We start from the raw sequence: 22147 nt of genomic DNA, 5'->3' as shown, positions 1-22147 counted from the left end.
GCAGCTGTCTCAAAGGTACATATGCTTTCCATTACCTGTATTTTGATTTTGACTGATAATAATTTTCTCCAGTGGTTTGTTTTTGGAAGTGTATTTATCCCTGTTACAGCATCATTCCAGTGAGGGCAAGGTGCTGCCAGAGTATCGGCTAGGCAGGTGGTTCTTGAATGTGTTCAGTAGGAAATCACACTCATTATGCCCCACGGGAGCTCTGATGGCCCTTCGTTAGGTCCATTGCATGTGATGCTGCAGGCAGTAGATCTCCTCACTTCACTTTTCAGGAAGCTTCCATCTGTGACTGGTTCAGGTTGGACCCATAAAAAGCATTTTTATTATAAACAAATAGTGGCTTGCTCTTAATTCAGGATGAGCTTGGCAAGCCAGTGATTACTTTTTATAAGGTTTAAAAAGGTGACTGTATTCTTTGCAAAGCACCTGATTGCAGTAATGTTTCTGCCTGTGGCTGGACTTCTAGGAGACCTCTCTCCCTCAGCAGACCCCTCAGATGACCAGAGACAATACCGTCAGTAGTAGGACCCATTCTCCTTGCTCCTTCCCTTTCTTCCCAGTGCTTTGAGCTGGGTTGAACTGATTCTGCACTGTTTGAGGAGCGTAGCCACATATCCCAAGGCTTCCAATGCATCTCTGTTCTTCCATTCTCTAACTGGGCTCCTGTTGTCTGACATGTCTGCAGTTGTGCTTGTTTTTTTAATGCAAACATCGGATGAAATCAAGACTCTGGTAGCCTGTATGTTGTTTTCAATTTGATCAAGTAATAAATCTAATTTCAAAATGGACAATCTGTAGACTAATTTAAGAACTAAAGCAATGTAACTTGGAAATCATCATCATGCTTCTAATTTTTCTGTTAGCATTATTCCTTTCTAATAGTCATCTCCTTAATGCTTACCCAGTGACTTCTCGTGTGTCTTTCAGAGATGCTAAGGAGAGTTCTGTTATTTAAGGACTCAGTCCAACATGGCTGTTCAACTAGAACAGGGACAGAGCCACAGAGTCGTCTCTCCTCATTGAAGTACAGACCTGAGACATCTGAGTAAGAGCTGAGTTGCCTTAGGTTCCCTCTGTAGCTGAGAGTAGCAGTGCCAGAAGAGGAGTCATCAGAAGGTCTTACCTGGGTGCAGAGTCAAACAGCTCTGTTCTTTACTTCGGTGTTGACTCTTGAATTTCACAGTGCTGGTTAAGACTTGCTGAACTGGCAGGCAGGGAAAGGAGATTCTCCTACCTTAACTCGGGGATTTTTGTTACTGACACACCAAGTGACCTTGAGTAAATTGCTTATTCATTGTAGTATTATTTCAGCCCATATCTTTGGAGCCTAAAGTGCCAGGTATTCCTGGAGCCAGCTTTTGTAGTTTGGGAAAATGTTAATGTCTCCCTTTCCCTGACAAATTTGTAGACATTGCACGGAACCTTTAAGAGTGTGCACTTAGGTTAGCGTAGTGTGTAGCGTTTTAGGTTCAACGTGAACAACGGAGTATTGCTAAAAGTCAAAATAAGCCTTTTTCTGCTTTTCCCATAATCATTCTTCATTTCTTTGCATTGCTGTTAGAGCTGTTCAGCAGCTTTACATTTCTCCCTCGGGTGAGTGAAGAGTGCAACACTTCAGGTGGGATGAGTGTGGTGTTGCTTGGCTCCAGTAATGAGCATAGCTGAGGGCGTGTATCAGTGGTTTCCTCTGACCTCACCAGAATGGTCTACAGAGGAATGGGAAACATTCACCGGATCGCTATCGTTTGAGGAACCTGTGGCAGATACATGCAGAAACATTGCCACAGCCTCCGTGCTGCAGCATGAGTAATGTGACAATGCTGAAGTCAAAACTGTTCTGACAGCACCTAGCAGAGAGGGAAATGTGTGGGAAGGTACTGGGAAAAGATTTAAATGGTATAGTATGTGTGCTAATTTCTCGACAAAACTGAGTGAAGGTAAGAGAGCCTGAAAAGAGGAGTCCTTGGCCTGTAATTCTGCATTTAAGAAAATGAATGTTTTTTTATGAATGGTTCTAGTGGGCTGCGAACACTTTCGGTACACAATGCGAGAGAGAAGTGAAATAGGCCTGCTGTCTGGGCTCTTCCACCGTAGCTGGGGGAGTTGGTCCCGGGTGAGTCACTGCCTGGCGTACCCATGTGGGCCCCTCCTACTGCGAGAGGACCCAACGCCCCAGGAATTGGGATGCTCTCATCCCACACTGCTGGCTGAAGGAAGAGCTGCCCCCTCACGGGCTGTAGATCTATGGGTGTCTGGTGGGTGGCTGGTGTGCTGGGATGTTTTCATACCCAGGCTGAAGTCCTCCGTATAGAGTTAGAAGAAACTTGTCTTTGCAGCTCAGGAATTCGTACCAGCCAGTGTCATGTCCAAGCAGTACCCGTGGCTGCACTGTGATACGTTACATAAAGTATGCTATAGACCAAAGCAAACTACTGCAAGAGTATAATGACTCAAGTGCACAGTCTTGCTGAATTTAGGGAGGCAGGGGGTGTGCTGTACCCATGGACCTCCAGAGAAGCTTCAGACATGGCGATCAGATGGTTGTGAATGTGATGTTGATGCATGGACTCATTTCCTCAAGTGCTGCTGCTTCTCTTCAATACAGTATCTCTGCACCTTTTGGGTTAATTTTCTTGCCTATCCTAGCAACAGGGGTTAACTCAAACTTCATTACTGATAGCCACAAGCAGTTAAAAAATGACTCAGTATCCTGGGTGCAGGACATGGGTGCCTTTAATGTGGGTGGTGGGTGCTGACCGACTGCAGGTTGCATGTGCAGAGGAGCTATTAACTTGCAGACAGTTCTGTGGAAAACAGGAGTGGTGTGTGGTGCTGGTGTGCTGCTGCTGGAGATAGAGGACTGTTCTGCTGAGAGCAAGGAATTTGGGGATGAGGAGCAACTACACCGAAGGACTCAGCAGCCCGTCTGGTTGGAGCTGCGGTTGCCTGCAGGGGATAGCTGCCCAGGCTGCTTGGCTCTGCAGCAGAGGCGCAGCTTTTGCTTGTCCAGGCCCAGCAGAGCCAGGGCAGGATGAAGGGAGCAGTTGTGTTGGCAGCCAGAGAAGGGTCTGTCCCAAGTCCTCTCTGGCTTTCCCCTTTCCAGCTGGATAGATGTTTCCAAACACCATTTAACAGCTGGTGTCCACAGGGACTGGCAGGGGAGTTAATGCTCTTATTCTGCCTTTCTCCCTTGCATGCGGGGAGGTAACAGGGTGTCCTACTTGAACCTTCAGCCATCCTTGCAGTGGAGCTGGGGCCAGCCCTGCTCTTTCTCACTGTTTGGAGCTGAAGGCTCCTCTTGGATCGCTGTGGGAGCAGGGATCGGCAGCGCTGTCCTCAGCAGGGAGGCCCCAGCTTGGGCCCTCAGCACTGTGTAGAGCCTGGCAAGGGGAAAGGGACAGAAAAAAAGACATTGGCTCTTCTCCCTCCGCAGCCGGAGTGGCTGAGGGGCTGCCAAGGGCTGTGCGGCAGGAAGAAAGACGGCATTCATGGGAGCTGCGTGGCTCCGAGCTACTGGGCTGGGAGCCAGGCACGTCAGCACCTGATGGGCCAGCTCGAGGGAGGGCTTCTCACTCCTTGCCTTCTCCAGCTGAGCCCAGGGCTTCTCCAGACAAGCTGTACTTAAGGGGTCCCAGTGTAGTCAGGTCTTTCCTGCCCCACTGCCCTGCCTTTCCTGGGCTGGGCTCTCGCCTGTGTGGGGCATTGCTCTGGCACCAGGGTGCTGGGGGGTCTTTCCGCGGGAGCCTGGCTCCTGCACTGCTGCCCTGGACCACTTTGCCTGAGGCAGCTGCCCGGGGTCCCTCCTGCCTGCCTGTGTCCCCCAGCGCCTGTCAATTTGTGTGGGCAGCCCTGGGGGACCTGGATCAGTCTCTTGCCCAGCTGTGCGGACTCTGCAAACAAGCAGCCCCCAGTCCTGGACTGGCCGAGCTGGGGCCGCAGGGATTGTTCCCAGTGAGAGGTGCAGGGCCAGGCCCTGGGGGCAATCCCTGGGGGCTGGGTTGTCCTCGCCTCCCACTGCAGATCCCCACCCCTTTTCCAGGCAAGCTGGGGCACCTCAATCCTTCCTCCAGGAGCTGCTGGACAGAAGAGCCCTTGTGCAGCCTTTTTGGGGAGGTGCCTGGTACCTGCTGGGGTAGACCTTCCCCTTCCCAGCAAACGGATGCTTGGCTACGGCTGGGCCCTGCCCAGTGCCTCGGAGGTGTTTCGGTCTCGCCCCTCTCCCAGCACAACCTGTCCCTCAGCCCTAGAAGAAGCAGGTGAGATTGCTCAGGGCTCTGCTCCCTGGGGACGGCTCTGTGCAGGGCTCTGGGGTCTGCCAAGGGTCCCGGTGCGGGGAGAGGTGAGACAGGTCTGTGCCTGGAGCGTGTCCCTCTGGGAGATGGTGCCCAGGCAGCATGGCCTTGGCCCTGGGTCACCAGCCCAGGAGAGGTTTGGCTGTGCTGGGGGGGGGTTGTCCTGCTGGCCTGGGCTGTGACGAAAGCACAGAACAGGGTGGGGGTGAGTGGGTGGCACTTTAGGTTTGGGGTCAGGATGCTTGTGACATCTTGGGGACACCAGCTGGGCTGGGATGAAATCAGTGTGGGCTGGCTGCGGGCTGGAGCAGCAGGCGGTTCCTCTCGGGCAGCACAGCACCAGGGGACGTCCGGATGGAGGGAGCCGGGGCTTGTGGCTCAGGGCAGGGAGCAGTCACGCTGCCCGTGGGCTGGGCTGGGTGCATGTGCGGGTCTCCCGACACCTGGCCAGCAGTGGTGATGGTGGTGGTGGCTGCAATTGGGCTGGTATCCTGGAGGCCAGAGGCGGCTGCTGGAGATGTGTCTGCATGCTGGCAGGAGGGATGCTGCAGCAGAGGGTAGGGCTGCTCTGAGCCCTCTGCTTCCACAGCCCCTGCAGCTGCTCGCAAGCTGGCGGAGGGTACATGTGGGTGCTGATGTGCTCCGTGTACCCCAGCACAGTCATGCACAGCGGCGGCGGATGCAGAGGGTGCTTCAGGTGTAGTGGCTGAAAGCATGTGAAATGCATCCTGAAGGCAAGTGAGTAGTGGCTCATGCACTCGAGAAGGCTGTGGGGTGCTGGGCTGGGCAGTAAGATCTTGTGCTCCGTGTGCTGTGGGTTTGGAAAGAGGGTGGACAGGTATTTTGCTGACCAGCTCTGCAGCGAGAGAGAGGAAAGGGCTACAGAGGGACGACATGGCTGCTGGTGGGACTGGGGAGCAAGGACAGCTCAGGTGGGAGCTTGTCAGCCTCTGCGTGATCCTGGGTCCCTAGCCCACACGTGGGGCTGGACCCTGAAGAAGCCTCCTGCCTGTTACAAAGGCAGTGCTGTGGGGCCGGCGTTTACCCTGCTACGGTGTGCTCTGCCCTGAGCATGGGCTCCTTCTGGGTGGCAGCTCTCCTGGGAATGCTGAGGTGGTAGGGGGCCAGCTCGGGGATGGGTTGGTGAACCTGCCTCCATGTGTCGGGCAGCTCTGACTGGGCTGTGCTTGCCTTCCCAAAGCAGCCCTCCCTCCTGCCCTGACCCGCTAGCATCTCCAGGGCAAGGCACGGGCTCTGCCTGCCAGCCATGAGTCTGTGTCAGGGCCAGAGTCTCTGCTTGAGCCTGGATTTGTGCTCTTATCCTGTAAGCCATTTCTACAAGAGCTGGCGTGTCCCTCCTGGCTCCTCCAGCAGCATCTCTGCTCCTTATCCCACTCAGTCGGGTTTATCAGGTGGACGATTGCCCGAGGCTCAGCGTCAGCAGCCCTGCTTGCTGCCAGGCCCTGTGGATTTAGGACGTGCAGGGATGGGAGGGGAGGAGCTGACAGCTTTGCCCTTTGCCTGCGTGTTGCAGGGCGCACGGCCAGTCCCCTTCCCGGACAGGCTGCAAACTCAGCCATGCTCTTCTGCTTCTCCAGCTTTTCCTGAGGGCTGAGCCTGCCTTCCTGCTGCTGCTGCTCCACCGACCTGCCCTCCAGCTCCCTGTCCTGTTGTGCTTGCACCCACAGTGCTGTCAGTTTGGCTGCCTGGGTGCACTTTTGACTTGTCGCAGGGTGTCTGGGCAGCACCCTGTTTCATCATTGTCAGGGGTTCATGGCAGCGGGCTGTGAAACCCCCTGTTTCCCCTCTTCCCTGCCCTGCTCGGTCCTGTGCACCCAGGAGGGATGATCCCCGTGGAGCTGCCTGGCCGGGACAGCCCCAGCCATGATGCTGGGATGCTCTGCGCCAAGCACTGTCCCTGGCACGCCTCCGCTACGGGGATTACTGAAGCACAGCACAGGATCCTAAAACCCTGTGCTGGTGCAGGGCGGAGGAGCTGGCGCTGCCCCGGGTGCTCTGGCAGGGACCAGCCATTTCCATCTGCGTAACGGAGACTGTAGCACAACCGCCATCGGCCCACTCCCGGGATATTTTTAGGCCTGGCTGTGCCGATGAGGGAGAGATGACAGGCTCGCTCCGCATCCGGACCACGAGATGCCTCTCCCAGCCGCAGCCGCCTGGTGCGAAGGGAGGAGCGTGGGCCTCCGGCAAGGCTGCTCAGGGCCGCGGTGTGCCAGGGGCTGGAGCCACAACCATCCCCCCAGGAAAGGCAGCACTGCCCACGTGCTGTGGCTGTGGGCTTGCTGGGAGCAGCTGCTGGTGCAGGATACCTCCATCCTTCTCCCTGTGGACTTATACAGCTTCACTGCTCTTGAGAGAGCAGGTTAATGAATCCCCCAAATCTCACTGGCTCCTGGGCTTGAGGCTGTGTCCCGGCTTGTGAAGGAAAAGGAGGGAGGTACCTGAGCAGCTGATGCTGTGGGACTGAAGCGTGGGCAGCGACTCGCTTGCACGTGGTCACTTGCTGTCGCAGAAATGGGGAGCCCCTTCAGCTGAGGAGCTTTTCTTTTCCGCGGGGCCCGAGGCTCAGGAAAGCGTTAGGGAGGAACGGATCAAAACCTCCCCTTTTGGGCAGAGCCCTGGCTGGGGACGCAGCTGGCGGAGAGGAAAGAGCAGTGAGTCAGAGGTGGCTCTGGGGTGAGATGCTGGAGGACAGGAGGTCTGGGGCAGGAGCTGACCCCCTTGACCAGGCTTGTCTGCAGCTGGTCCCCCAGCACTGCTGGGGATGCCTGGCACGAAGCGGGTGCCTGATGCTCTTGGCAGTGGCAGTGCCAAGCCATGGCTGTGTCTTGGGTGCTGGCAGAGGGGGGAAGAGCCCAATGCTCCCAGCAGTGCCAGGGTCTATGTCTGGGGCAGAGGGGAGCTGGGCTGGGGCAGGCTGCTCTGCCCAGCTTCATGCCGGGGCTCACATGCCAACCCAGGTGGGTTGTAGGTGCTGGACTCTGAACACAGGACCCGTCTGGGTGGCTGCGCAAATCAGTGGTGCTAATCTACCCCATCCACTAGGAACCAGTCTGTCAGGGAGGATGTCGTTGGAACCGACAACTTGCTGCAATTAGCTTCCCCTGTCCCTGCGTTGGAAGGACCAGTCCTGCTGCAGCTGCGAACATCTCTTGACTGGGTGCTGAGCCCTGGAAAGCTCCAGCCCTGAGCAGCCGCCTCTGCCCAGCCTTGTGGACCTGCCATCCTCCCCCAGCATAGGGGTGGTTCAGGTGATGGCTGCAGAAAGTTCGTACTCCCTCTGCTGTGGCACAGGGAGTTGGTTCCTAAGGGGAGCAGGGTGGGGAAGCTTTGCTGGAGAGGCTGAGCTCTGTCCCTGCTTTCTTACGGCTGGGTTGGGTGGGCTGCAGCTGCCTCCCAGCTGCGGTGTGTGGGAAATGAGGGACCTGGCTGTTCCCCCATGGCTGCTGGGACAGGGGCAGAGTCCTCTGTGGCTGGCAGCTGTTTAGGACCTCTCTTGCTACAAGAGCATCCAGTATCCCCCTAGTCCTGTTCTCACTCATACCTACCAGCGTGGGATTGTGTGCATGGTGGCGATGTACCCGCGGGGTTTGCTGTGCTGCAGCAGCACCGCCTCTGTCTGTGTCCCCTGCCTGGGGCTGGCAGCTGCCTCCTCATGGCTGCTGTTAGCCCACGTCCTGCCAGCATACACAGCACCCAGAGGCACTTCCCGCTGGTTGCACTAACTCCTCGTTACGCAAAGCGGCTGCAAGAATATACAGGTTGCCGCAAATGCTGAATCTCCAAAACACAGCGTGCTCGTGCCCTGCAGCAGAGCACGAAACCTTGGCCACATCCTGCAGCGCAGGGGTCAGTGCGGTGCAAACCCACGCACCCAGCCCCTACACCCCCACGCCGGCCCTGCTCTGCCCTACGGCCCACCCTGTGCCGGGTGGCTCCTCTCCTTCCTTCCCTTTCCCAAGAGGGAGCAGATAAGCCTCAGCACCCAGGAGCAGGGCAGGCGCTGGGATGTGGTGGGGCTGCCTCAGCTGCGCCCCTGCCACCCCAGCGCCCCGTGCCAAGCAGCCACTCTCGCACCCACAGGTGAAGCACCTGGACCAGCAACTCCAGCACCTCCTCCCACCGCCTTCCCGGGGACTGGCAGGATTCGTGCAAAGTCACCGAGTTGTCTGGTGCTTTCCCTTTCTTCCCACTGCCTCTCCTCGCCCTCCCCTTCGCTACCTCCATCTCCTTGGTCCCTTTCCTGAGCATCGTGCTTGCCCTGGTCTTGGGTGAGCAGGTGGTGGGATGCTGCAAAGAGCATCTTCACTCTGGGCACACGGCCATGCACCCTGGGAGTTTTTGATGTCCCCTGGTGCATCGCAGGGGGTTTTAAGAAGGGGCACTCACCCACACAGAGGGTGCAGCCTGCGGTTCCACGGACAAGACATGCCCTGGGAGCTGCTTACCACAGCAGGCCCACCATCCCGCAGTAAAACTTGCACAGGCCCTGTTGCACAATCGATGCTTTTTATAACAAATCACGCAAGAAATGGGGCCAGCAAAGGTGATGTGAAATGACTTATTCCAAAGAAATGCGCTCGTACCTGTGCTAGCAGTTCTGCCCCCAGCCTGGCAAAAAACAGGCACGTGGCCACGATTCGTGTCTGAAATCATGACAAATGACATCATGACGTTTCAAACTGAGTACAGCTCGGCTGCCGCGGCAGTGCAGCTCACTTGGGACTGACACTGGCTCGCAGCCATTTCCTCGGGGCACGTGGGGAAGAGATCAGACCGATGCAAATGGGGGAGGTTTGTAAATCCCAAGTGGGGGACTACACCAGCAGAGCTGTGGGCTACTGTGCTTACGCTGTGGGTTGTGGCACCAGCTCGCTTGGGTGCGTGTGGGAGAGACCAGTATGAGCCACAGAGCTGGTTGCTGCGTTGCGTGAAGGTCGCTGGTGCGTTACTCGGGTTCAGAGGCTTCCGTTCACCAGGCGTCAGGAGCAGTGGAGATAAGATGGTGTTCAGGTTGAAAAGGCTGAAAAGAGGAGCCCATGTTCATGTGGCTCCACCACCACAACGGGCCAGCTGAAGGTGCAAAGGACTTGCTTGCTCCAGTGCAATTAATTAAGTACCAAAGCTCCAGGCTGGAAATGTGGCATTCCCTGGGTAAGGGGCTGGCAATGCGCACTGCTGCAGGCAGGCAGCCTGCCTGCGCTTGAGAGCAGTGTAAGGCCACGGAGTTCTAAAACTAGGCTGTCATGCCTAGTTTTAGAAAAATATGTGCATGAACTGGAAGAACAGGTGAAGAAGACGGTCCTCAGGCAGCCTGCACCCTCCCCACTGCCCTCTCCAGTACACAGGAATCAGTCCTAGCCTTCTCCTTGCTGCTGGAGCTGTTTGGACAGGAGATCAGGAGGGGTGAACCCAAGGATGTGTACGGATCAGGGCGAAACAGCAAGCACGACCATGCGGCAGCCCTTCTTCATGCCCGAGCCACAGATATCAACAAATCAAATTAAAAGTCGAGGCCATCTAATCTTATTTGCAAGCTGCTGCGTGGTGGGGATGGCCGCCCCTGCAGCCTTCAGTGACCGTGCTGCAAAGAAATGTATTTAATTTCAAGCTTGAGTTTTTCCATCTTCAACTCCTCGCCTTTGGACCCCACACTTCCCTCTGCCGGGCTGATACGCTGCCCGTGGCAGGGCTCCGTTCCCCCCATCAGCGAGGAGACCTTCTCCTGGGGCAGTGGAGCAGCCCACGCTCCTCACATCTGGCACAGCTTATTTGCCGCATTTCCAAGCCTTAGCTCCTTTTTCGCTCCTTTAGTGTTGCTGTTCCTCAGGATTTCTGTGTCCGTTTTGAAGTTTGGAGAGCTGGACCAGACATCAGGTTGGCTTTGCCAGAGCTGTAGAGGCACCAGCACTGCCGTGCGTCTGCTCAGAAATCCCCTCCACGTGCCTCTGGCTCCTGGAGCCAAGGTGCTGCAATGCAGGTTCATAGCAGCAGTTGTGTGTGAGGACAGTTCTCTTTTTTGGCTTTTTTTCCTTAATTCTGCTGCCCCCTGCAATTTCTGGGAGATCCTCCACCCTGCAGTACAGCCTGTTCTCTCCATTCCCAAGAACTTTTCTTTGCAGCCCACTACTGTGCTGTGGGTTGTGACCATTTTATCAGGCCGTTCAGCTCGTGCTGTAGCAGCAAACAGCCTGTTCAGTATTTTCTCAGCCACAAACGTAAGCCTTCATCATTCATTTTAAAAACTACTAAATGGCACTGGACCAGGAAACGGTCGCTGGGGGTCTAGGTACGCTCCCTGTTGTTGATGTCTCCCCATTAAGACTTGGCTCACTGACAGACCTCAAAACGTAGCTGTTAATGCACGTAGTTGTTAATCTATCGTGAGCCTTATTAATTCTTTATAATACATACTTTTAATTAAAATCTTTCGTCATTGCTGATGGCGGTGGAGAAGGCAAAGCGTGCTCTATAGCTGCTCCTGCTCTCACCAGCCAGACCTTTCCTTTTGCCCAGGGAGGAGTTTCCCTGCAAGGTCCGTGCTGTGTAACGCAGCACTCGGATGCCCTAAGCTGTGCTTTCACCTCCCCAGCGGCAGTCTGGGTCTCTCTGCCGTTTCTCTGCCCATTGCTTTGGCTCTTTGAATTACAGTGGCTTCCTGCCAGCTGAGTATTTGTTAAAAATTAACACGTGTTTAAGAGAGCCCATGATTATGTCATGAAAATGTTGTTTGCGAATTACTTGGGCCTGTGGCATGAACGGGGCCGGTTCGGGGAGCTGCAGCCGCTCCTTGTGCCGCTGCTGTGCCAAATTCCCTCCCCTCCGCAACAGCACGTGAGATGGGGTCACCCCTGCCGTTCCCGTTTGCAGCGGCTGGTTGGTACCTGCCTGCCCTGCCTGCCTCTTCCAGCTGTTTTTATGGCACGGAAGGGGACGGGGCAATGCCTGGCTGGAGGGCTTGGGGTGAGCCCATCGGTGTTCATGGCCATCACAGCTCCAACCGTCTCTGAAATTCCGGTTTATTCAGCAATCATCTCAGAAACTCAAGGGCAGCAATCCAGTTGTGCGCTCCTGGCTCCGGAGAGGCAGCGCGGGCACAGCTGGGGCTGGGCTCCTTCCAGGTTCCCGCAGCACCGGCGCGAGGAAGCGCGCTCTGATATCCGACGGTGGCATGTGGGCTGGGAAAGATTCCCCATATCACCCCCAAATTTCAGGTAGGCTTCACTGAGGGAACTGTTGGGGAGAAAGAAAACCCTTCGAATGGCATATATACAAAGACTATTTGATCTGGCTTCTTTAAGGGGCAGAATTAAAGATGGAAACTCCACCCAGTTTATTGTTTTTGAGAGGCTGTTTTCACAGTGTGCAGCCCAGTAGCTAGGCAGTGCACCAGATTCCTCAGTGACTGCTCTCACTGGGAGCAGGTTGGGTAAAAAGTTAAGAGGCATTGCGAAATATTTCCCTGACATCACACTTCAAACCAGCCTGGATGCCAGCAGGCACCGCTTGGGTCTCTGCTCTCCTCTATTTCACAGCGCAGTAACCTGCCGAGAGCCGGGATGTCCATTCCTGCAGAGCTCGCCGGGGCTCAACAAACCTTGCTCCCGCCTGCCAGGCTCAGCTCCCCAAGTCCCCCCCAAATGCGGCACCCCTCTCCCCTGCGGTGGGGTGTGCGTCCAGCCCTGGACGGGCGACGTGCACCTGCAGCAGCGTGCTGGGAAGAGGAGGCGCTGGCTGCCCAGGTAAAACAACTGCCAGCCGGAGGGAAACCCACTGGACTCTGCCTGCAGGCAGTCTCTCAGCCCCCCAAGGACCTGTGGGCATGGCGCCCTGCGTCGTGCTCGCTGCGGGTGCAAGACCACCTTTGCAGACTGCTCTGGAACACTGCTGGAGAGGCAGCCACAACATCTGTGATCCCGGGACAGGGAGCGGGCAGGGGAGGTGTGTGGGAGTGGAGGCGTCCCCCACCACCAAACTCTACGCATCAGGGTCCTGATGTGCAGCTGAGACATGCGCTGGCCAGCCCAGGTGGCTCTAACCTGCCAGCAGCGCGTCTGGAAAAGATTTGGGACAATCCTGCCTGAATGCTTAGTCTGATGCTGTGGCAGAAAGGACCAACACAGCCCTTTGAGACAGAGAATAGGAAAAGGCAGATTTAATCCCTGTGTCAAAGCATTAGGGAGGATCATTGTGGGATTCAACTTCTTGAAAAGGATTCAGGAAAATCAGAGAGGCTGTGTAGAGCAGAAATGCAAAAAATGGCTTGAGGGTGGGAGGAAAAGCCTGGCAGTAAGAGAATTAAGCGTCTCAGTATATTTAGCTTATCAGAAAGATGGATGAGAGGGGGTTTGCTTGCAGCATATGTGTAGTGTCACAAAGAGAAAATGCCAGGCTCTGAAAGGCTCTTTAATCAAGCAGAAGGCAGAACAAAATGGTATGTCTGCAAGCTGAAGCCAGACGCAGGGATGTGGGATGCTCTTCTGAACGTGAGGGCGAGGGACTCCTGAAACAGACCCAGTAAGGTGGGAGTCTCCAACGCTTGTCTTCAAATCAAGCCTACCTCCTTTCTTGGAAAGCATGCGTGAACCAAACATAGCATATTGGAATTAATGCAAGGAGATGAACTGCTGAGTGGCGCGCTGGCCGGCTGCTCGCACTCGCACAGCCGCGTGTCAGGCAGGACCGTTGGATCATTTCGTCTGAGGAAGACCCTGGGAAACCTGGTCCAGTCGGGCAGAGCGCTCAGGGAGCCGTTCAGGCAGGCTCCGGGTGTTTACCTGCGCCCATAGTGGTGAGTGTGGCTCTTTGCTGTTGAAAACATCTGGAGGGTGGCAGAATTTTTCAGCCAAGTTCAGCTTGTTTTAGCTTGTTTTGTGTGGGCCTGCTGACGATGCTGTTTAAGATTTCTGTTCTTAGAGTAGCCAGAGCACCAGAAATGTAAAGTGCTCTCCACAGACTGATCATGCTCAGACCCTGTGTTTAAGAATAATATGTAATGAGTGTGAGATGAAACAAGTTCGACCAGAGAGATAAAGACAAAATACGAGTGTGTTACAGCCCCAATTGCATTCCCCGAGCCTGTGCATCAGCAGAGGTAATCTCTATCTAGCCATTACTGGAAAGAGATCTTTGCTGTGGTATTTAATGATATTTAATTAATAATAAAATATTGCATTAATTAGTATCAGGTCTGATTTGATCACATGTAATTTAGGGGGAAGGATTACAGTGTAAGTATTAGAATGAGAATTTTTATAGGGCAGAGAGTCAAAATGAGATTAGCAGTCTCGCTACAGAGGGAGCCCGGACGCTGACGTGGGTGTGTTTGGCAACCAATGCAGGTAGTTATAGTATAACTTTATTTACTGATAGGAAAAGAACCTGTAGCTGTTATTTACCTTTACGTGTCACCCCGTATAATGTGCGGCTCAGCCACCATGAAAGAAAAAACCAAGCAGGCGTCATTTCAGTACTGGTGCTCAGTACCACGCGTGAGGTGCATTTGCAGAGCAATTTTGGTGTGTCTTCCGGGCGGGCTCCTTCCAGAGGAGCGTTACCTGCTAAGGCAGCCACCAGCCCTGCCCTGTGCCGGTCTTTTTTTTCCCAGTTCGTGGCCAGCGTTGCTGCGGGAAATGCTCTGCAGACATGTGGGCAACCATGGGCTCAGTGGGTCGACCACAAGTGGGTTTTGTTGAGCAGGATGGGCTGCAGCTTTCATTTGGTCAGTTTGGCTTTGAAGAGCTCCAGAGGATTCTGGAAAGTGGCACGGCAATATGGTAGGATTTAATCAGACTTAATTATTCCCCTGCTGTCGATCTCCTAGCAACATCCAGCTTGACATCTGCCTGCAAATGAAACGTGTAAGCTAAGTAGGAACATGTTCAGACTAAAGCCCTGCTACTCAAACCAAATCGCTCCACTAATCATCGCCTTAATTCATCTCGTGGCCGTTAGACAGCTGCCGGGAGCTGGTACCTGATTTCCATAGATGCACGGCACTCGCCTCCCGAGTTTTTTCCAGCCTGGCAAGAAGCGTGACTTCATCCTGGGCTCTTTCCAGCGTGCTGACACTTGATAACAGGGGGTAGAGTTTCCCCAGTGACAAAGGCAGGCTCAGGAGCAAGCCCCAGCCTTGTTGCTATCTGGCTTCGTGCTGTAGGTCCCCGCTTATCTCATCATCAAAATCAGATCACCCGCTGCGCCTGTGGACTGCGGGGTTTAAACTCTGAGGCGCAAGCGGTTAGAGTCGGGGTGGTTCAGGTGAGGTTTGAGGACGGTCAGAGCAGATGTGGCGCGGCAGTGGCAGGCATCGCAGGCAGCTCTGTGTCGCCAGGGCGCGGGGGGTTGAGGCAGGGAGAAGAGACCCGGCTTAGGCAGCCAGAGGGACGAAGAAGAGAAGAAAGGAGCAGGCGTAAAGCAAGTGTTTGTAAAGCAAAGCCAGGCTCCGGCCAGACACGATGCAGCGCAGGAGTCAGTGGAGCTATTGGGGGAAACGAGCCCAGCAGCTGAGCCAGGGCTGGCAGAGGAGGCTGCCCAGTCCGGCCCCGGCCGCCGGCTCACCGTGAAGCTGGAGGGAAGGGAGCTGCCTCGACCGGGTAAGAGCAACCAGCATCCTGAGTGGGTCAGCCCTGGGGAAATGGGGATCAGTGCGGGCAGTGCTGTGGGGGCAGACCTGCAGATGGATGGGGCTGCATGGATGCAGTTGTGGCCCCTCTCCCTGCACCTCCTTGGTGGGGTAACCTCCTTGGTGCTAGTGATACCTGTGTGTTGGCACGAGTCTGTTCAGCTCCTGTACTGTGTCTAGAACTTGTCATTGGAACAAAAAAATCCCAACGCCAGCGCAGCACATCTCCCTCATGTCTCTGTGGAGGAGCATGGTGGATCTGTGAGCCCAGCTGTGGGGTTGCCACACTGGCAGCCAGCTCGTACTGACTTCACTCGCGCTGAACACAAAGTGGGGTTTCTGGCTGCAAAAGTGGAGCTGCATGAGTCCCTGCCAGCTCCCCCTGCGACCTCTGTGGGCTCTGCCGAGCCCCGGGGAGCAGGCTCGGGCAGTGCTCAGCCAGCCCTGTGCCGTCTGAGGCCGTAGCTGCAGGTTGGCATCGGCACCTGGGCTCGCCTGCAGTGGGAGCCACCACCGTGCTGGACACGCTCCTACTCAGTTTCCCTTAAACTCATGTGGCTTTTTGTTTTCCTTGTGTTATCAGTGATTCATGGAGGGTGGAAACAGGAAATCACTGGGCTTCTTTACTGTCCTGAAGATGCAGGTTTATTCCTTACGGTCTCTTTCCTTTCAGATGACTTTTCCCCTGCTATGCCTAATATTTTCCCTAACTCTCTATCATTCCCTCCCTGTGCTGCCTTATACTTGTGTTTCTCACTTGCCTTGTGCCTAATGAGCGTTAGGGATACACAGCAAGGTTGTGGGGCCAGCAGCGAGGAGGATGATGCTGTGGGAAGGGTGAGGTGCGGGCTGGCTCTGCCGCTGCAGCCCTCACGAGGCAGCTCACAAGATGGACACCATAATATAACAGGAACTGCAGGGAAGTGGTGCCAGCTGTGTGGCACTGGCTGTGGGAGGGCAACTGTGGTGTGAGCTGTGCTGTGGGAGGGCAACTGATGTGGTCTGTGCAGCCCAGTGTAGTCCTCGCAGCCTGGTGTGGTCCAGTGGTGGAGGCTGTGCAACACTGGGCAGCCCAGGGAGGTGGCTGGGCAGGACCTTGGTGGGTATGGAGCGGTGTGAGGATCTGCAGAAGTTGGAGGATAGCGTGAAGGCAGTGACCCGGGGCAGTGACTGGGTGCTAAACTGGACTGTGTGGCACGGCGAGGTGCAGTGTGGTGCAATGACTGGAAGCAAGACAGGGTTGGGCTGCTCTGTGCGGTGGCTGTAGGTTAGACTGGGCAGAGCAGCGCAGTGGTTAGAGGCTGTTCTGAGCAGCGTTTGGAGGCTGGGCAGTGCAGCAATTGAAGGGAGATGAGCACACTGCGATGCAGTGACTAGAGGCTAGGCAATGCAGAGTTGGGATGCAGCAGCTGGATCAGAGGGAGGTGTGGTACGGTGTTGTGGCTGCAGTGACTGCAAGATTTGGAGGTGTCTCAGCTGGAGGAAGGTGCAGTGCTGTGCAGTGCAGTCACTGGAGCAATTAGACGATATGGAGCTTGATAGGCGATGCAGTGCCCGGAGGGGTCCTGCCGTGCCATGCCTGGAGGAAGCAATGGCATAGTGGAGTGCTTTGGAGGTGCCACTGAGTGACCTGGAAGCAGTGCAGCCATTTGAAGGAGGAGCAATGCCAGGCAGGGACTGGGGAAACGTGGAGCAGTGCTGTGCAGCCACTGGAAGTGTGTGGGGGGTGCAGGGCAGGGATGGAAGAGGGCAGTGTGGTGCAGTGATGGAAGGGGGGATCCGAGAGGCGAGGGGGAGCAGCGCGGTGCAGTGACTGGAGCAGTGCGGTGCAGTGACTGGGGCAGCGCGGTGCAGTGACTGGAGCAGTGCGGTGCAGTGACTGGGGCAGCGCGGTGCAGTGACTGGGGCAGCGCGGTGCAGTGACTGGAGCGGCGCGCTGCAGTGACTGGAGCGGCGCGGTGCAGTGACTGGTGCGGCGCGGTGCAGTGACTGGGACAGCGCGGTGCAGCGACTGGAGCGGTGCGGTGCAGCGACTGGGGCGATGCAGTGCGGTGACTGGGACAGCGCGGTGCAGTGACTGGGGCGGCGCGGTGCGGTGACTGGTGCGGCGCGGTGCGGTAACTGGGACAGCGCGGTGCAGTGACTGGGGCGGTGCGCTGCAGTGACTGGTGCGGCGCGGTGCAGTGACTGGGGCGGTGCGCTGCAGTGACTGGGGCGATGCAGTGCGGTGACTGGGGCGATGCAGCGCGGTGACTGGGGCGATGCAGCGCACCGCCGAGACCAACGCCGTGCAGTGATTGGGGAGGTGGGGGGTGAGGAAGGGGGGTCCGCGCATGCGCGCCGCCGCTCTGCCGCAGCCCCCCTCCGGCGGCGACCCCCTGCCGCCCGCCCGCCATTGGCTGCGGGCGCGGCCCCCCGCGCCGCCCCATTGGCCGGCGGCGGCCGCTATGCGGGCGGGTTGGCGGCGCGGCGACCCGCCCCGGCGCCCCATTGGCGGCCGCTGTGCCCCTCAGCGCCGCGGCGGCGGCGGCCGGTCCCGCTGCGCCGCGCCCGGCATGGCGGCGCCCGCAGCCCCGCGCCCGGGGGCCGCAGCCGGCGGCCGAGCGCCCAGGGCCGGCGGCGGTCGGGTGAGGAGGGGCGGAGGGGGCGGGGGGGATCGGGCAGGGCCGGGCCCAGAGGCCGCCGCCGTTTCGGCGAGCGGGGCCCGGCGGGGAGAGGGGAGAGGGGAGCGGAGCCCGGCGAGGCGGGGGTAGGCGGCGGGGTGCCTGGCCGGCGCCCCGCCGCCAGCCCGGCGGTGGCGGTGCCGTTGCCCGTTCAAATTCAGATTCCAGCCGGCCGTTGGCAGCTGTCAGCCGGCGGCGAGCTGCCGTCCTGCTCGGGTCGGGCGGGCCCCGCTGCCCCGGCGCCGTCCCCGCCTTCAGGGCAGCACGTCTCCTCACCGCGACGTGCCCGGGGCTCCCGCCGCGCTCCAGCAGGGACCTGCGCTGCCCCCGGCCCGCTGGCGGCCTGCTGCGGGCCCCGCTGTCCGTGGGACACCCCCGAGGAGCCCTGGGCGCTGTGGGTTTGCTTTGTGGCGCGTCTGGGCTTTCCTGTGCTTGGGCGGAGTGTGGTGCTCGCCAGGCCTCGGCTGTGGCGGTTCTGGGACTGGTGATCTGAAGTGGGCTGGGGCGTAAGTGCCAACAGGGAGTTGGGCTGCTGCTCTGTCATAGCGTGGCAGTGCCCTTCTGCCTCTCCAGATCAGCGTTTACCCTTGTGACAAAAAAAAAGGCAGCTGCTTAGGGTGGTAGTTCTTATTTCACTGTTGCGGTTTGGGTAACTGGTGTGTTTTACTTTGTGGAGAGCACGGGTTTGGATCTGTGCGTTATTGTGGATATGGGATTGCATGTTTTGGAAGGATGACTGTAGGAGAAGGTGGCTCCAACCTCAACCTGTTTTTCTTTCTCAGGTCATGTAGAAGAGCAGATTTAATGTGAAGATGGGACTGTTGGTGTTTATGCGTAACCTGCTGCTAGCCCTCTGCCTCTTTCTGGTACTGGGATTTCTGTACTATTCTGCTTGGAAGTTGCACCTTCTCAGATGGGAGGATTCAAGTAAGTATGAGCACCGTGTAAGTGTTTCTGGGCTCCCTAAGATGTCTGTTCAATAGTTGCAATAATACTGAGGTGGTTCCGGTTTAGTAGTATTAGAGGGATGTGATTAAGCCCAATCAAATGCTGGAGCTTTTAGTATACTTAAGGAGTTGAATTTGTGATTACCTAATGCTCTTTATGGCTTTACTCTTATTACTGGTTACAAAAGCAGGTTCACGCTCTATAAATCTAGTATTAGAGACTTCAGTTCTTAGAATATTCTGTGTTAGTTTATGATTCCTAATTGTCAAAATAAAGAGTTTTTGTGCTGAGACTTTTGTTCCCTGAATCTTTCTGTACATTTTAAAATATCTAAGACAAGGTTTTTTTCTCTGGTGGATTTTGATTTCTTTCTATAATCGTATATGCTGGTTACCTCGTCATCTTACTTCGTCCTTCAGAAATCCTCATCTTCCGTTTATCTTCCATGTTGTTATTTGCCAACTATCTGTCATCTAAAATGATGTCTCTCAACCTTTTTAAGTCCGAAGAGACATCTGACCTCATTGAATACAATCTGAGGATTGTACTGTGTGGTAATGCCATAGGACGTTTTAGTTGCAATGAGATATAAATTAGGCTGAGGTTTGATTGCTCAGTTACTGCTCTTATTTTTGCTTGTGTTGATTGCTTTCTTGCTTGCATGTGAGAATTGTTTATTGAAAATATAAAAAAAAGAAAACAATTCCCTCCTCTCCCCCTCCCGCCCAAAACACAAGCCAGCCTTCTTTGCAGCTGTTCCACAGGCTGTTTCAGATGTCTCACAGCCGACTGTTACTCCCTGGATCAGTGGCTGAGAAACACTGATCCAGAAGGATTGTTTTTCTGTCCGACAAAAAGCCATCGGTCAAATTCCGTCTTTGCTGTATTGCGTTTCTGTGCATGCTGCTGGAGGTTTCTACTGCAATGTTTATTAAACTTAATATTTTTCTACCTCTACGTGCTCCATATCTGTTGTTACGTGCTCTAAGAAGTTTTGCAGGATGGCAGATGGTGACTTGGATATGAGATTTGCACTGATGCAGTGATTTTGACAGGAGGACTGCTAAGGTGTCTTGTACTAGAACAGGTATTGGAAGACTGAATTTGGAAAAGGAGATACATAGTGTCTTTCTGAGCAGGGATTGTTTTTTCAGGTTTGTGCTTCAGAGAGGGAGTCAAAAATCTTGATTATGACCTTCTGAAAACTAGCACTTTTGTCGATGAGATATAGAAAATCCTTCCTGCATGAAAATAAGTACAGAATGTAGTTAAAAGAACAGTTTTGCCGTATCTGCTACCACATGATCATCTGTTATGAAATTATACCACCTGCCATCCTTTACTTCCTTCATACCACCAGAAATTGTGTTGGGACTTCCCAAGGCTCGCAAAAAAACCCTTCAGGCCACAACTTGTATGTGAACTTTGTTAAATGTGGAGGAGAAGCTTTGTGTTTATGTGCCATATACCAAGGTGCTGGGGTGGGTTCTAAATTTCTTCAGGTTTCGCCTCTTTGGGTTTTGTGTCTTTAGTTTTGTGTGCCATTTGTTATTTTACGCCATGTCAGTCCCTGAGGAGTTTTGTGGTAATTGTGCCTTGCAATGCAATGTTGCAAATCTATATGCAAACATTGTGGATTTCTATAAATGGAACACTTTTACCCATGAAAGATGACTTTAAGTTGCAGCCTAGTTAGAGTACTTTCTGTTGAGCGTACTGGCTGCTTTCGGGTACCCAGGATGTTCTGACAGGAGCACCGAGAGGTGATGTCACAGACTTTTTGTTAGGTGTGTGTCTCCTTTTTTCTAATCTCGTGTGTAAAATGTGTTCTTCGTTTATTCTGGGAAGTTGCACTGCTTGCATTAAGCTTTTTCAACATGTACAAAGCAATGATGCATTTGAAGATTTAGCTTATTGATATTTATCAGTTGTCTGTACCATACAGACTGTACCATTGTTCCTTTTCTTCTAGATGCCTTTATGGATTGTGTTTTAAATATCAGATGAAGCTCCTTGAAATATTAGTGTAAACAGCAGTCTAGTGTAAGAGGGCAAAATTTTATGTGATTAGTTTTGAAAACAGTTGAGGTGGTACCAGTTTTCAGTTGATCTTCAGAGTTTTGTATGTATCAAAAAATGTTTTATTTGTCATGTAATTTTACACATGAGGAACTTACGCAGATTTAAAATACAAATTTAAAAGCCTGTATTGGGAAACTTGATATGAAGAGTTAATGTTAAGCTTCTATAAATAAGCGTTTGGAAGTTAACAAATGACAGAATTGAAGTTGCTCATTTAACCATGATTAGGCTTCCTTGAGCATGTGTAATATGATACAATGTATAATGGTGCCATTATACTTTCTATTTTCTGAAGGGGAGCCTTGCTTAGTTCAGTGCACAAGACAGGTGGTGCTTGATAGCTGTTTGTGGTTTTATTTCCTGAATTACAATTCAGTGTATGACCTTGTAAATTTCCTTAAGATTGATACGATAATGCTGATGTCCCCAAAGGCAAAATTAAGTTACATTTCTTAATTTTGGGGTGCTTAATCATCTAAGATTATTGATTTTATGTGTAAGTTATCTTCTTATTAAATTATTTTCTCTTTTTTTGTGACCGGTGTCTTTATTCTGTGTAATAGTGACTCCCTAGCTTCAGTAGTCGCATTCATCTTTTCTCTGTTCCGTTCTTTGTGCTAGAGGAGGCATGAAACTAAGCTATTCCTGACATCCGACACCCTTGCAATCTCTTCAGAGACTGGTTTTAGTAAACTTGACACCTGTATTTAATATCGGACACAAACAAATTTGCCATAGAGTATGGTGAAAAATACTTGATCTGCTTACTTGCTGCTTGTGTGGTTTGTTCACTTAATGTTTTAGAAAATGCCTGTGTATGTTGTTGTTATGGATGAATTTGAATGGTAACTCTGTAAGGAGTCTAGTCACACTGAAACTTCGATGTTTGTATATTTAGTTGCTAAAGTAAATGAATAGTTAAATTAATTTGTTTATTTGTACTTCTGACACCTCCAAGAAAGGAGGCTAAACTTCTGGATAGACTGAAAGATACATGTCAATGTTTCTCTTACCATCTCCATTTAACTTTAAATCTGTCCTCCTTGAGTGATGCCGTAGCGAGTTCTGAGAGATTGTTCCCCTTACTGTGTGACTCTACACCTTGCCAAAATACAACGGAGAATAGGAAAGAATTAATTCTCTAAGGCTTATCTTTCCTGTGACAAGAATAGATTGAATTCAGCTGATGTGAACTAATTAAGGTTGAATTAAGTTCAGCTGCTTCTTCCATTCAAGACAAACCTCCAGTGACTGCTACCCCTCTCTCATCCTTTTAGTGAGTATCATGGCTGGCTGCTCTTCCCTGAGCCTTGTTTCATGTCGGTGGCAATATATTGTTAGTTCTCGGAGCAGCAGCAAAGTGCAAAAAAGTGGTGTGTAACATTATGTGAGTGCAGAAGAGGGTCTTTGAGTTCTGGTGATAGCTGGGAGTATATGGGCAGTGTTTAGGACAGAGGTAAGCTTTCCTTCTTCTTTTTTCTTTCCTGATTTCTGTAATGCAGCTTCAG

The 22147-nt window shown here is 53.7% G+C and overlaps 1 protein-coding gene across 3 annotated transcripts in view; it reads left to right on the top strand.

Moving 5' to 3' along the window:
* Nucleotides 1–18205: 18205 nt before the first annotated feature.
* The window catches only part of ST3GAL3 (ST3 beta-galactoside alpha-2,3-sialyltransferase 3), a 187123-nt gene continuing 183181 nt past the window's right edge, over nt 18206–22147 (top strand). For all 3 annotated transcript variants that reach the window (XM_075155987.1, XM_075155986.1, XM_075155988.1), the window contains exon 1: nt 18206–18536. In XM_075155987.1, the coding sequence (XP_075012088.1) occupies nt 18422–18536 (115 nt within the window). In that variant the 5' untranslated portion in view covers nt 18206–18421. The remainder of the gene's footprint in view (nt 18537–22147) is intronic.

Source organism: Calonectris borealis, chromosome 8 (assembly GCF_964195595.1).
Source record: "Calonectris borealis chromosome 8, bCalBor7.hap1.2, whole genome shotgun sequence".
Lineage (NCBI taxonomy): Eukaryota > Metazoa > Chordata > Aves > Procellariiformes > Procellariidae > Calonectris > Calonectris borealis.
This window is presented reverse-complemented; position numbering and strand designations above follow the sequence as displayed.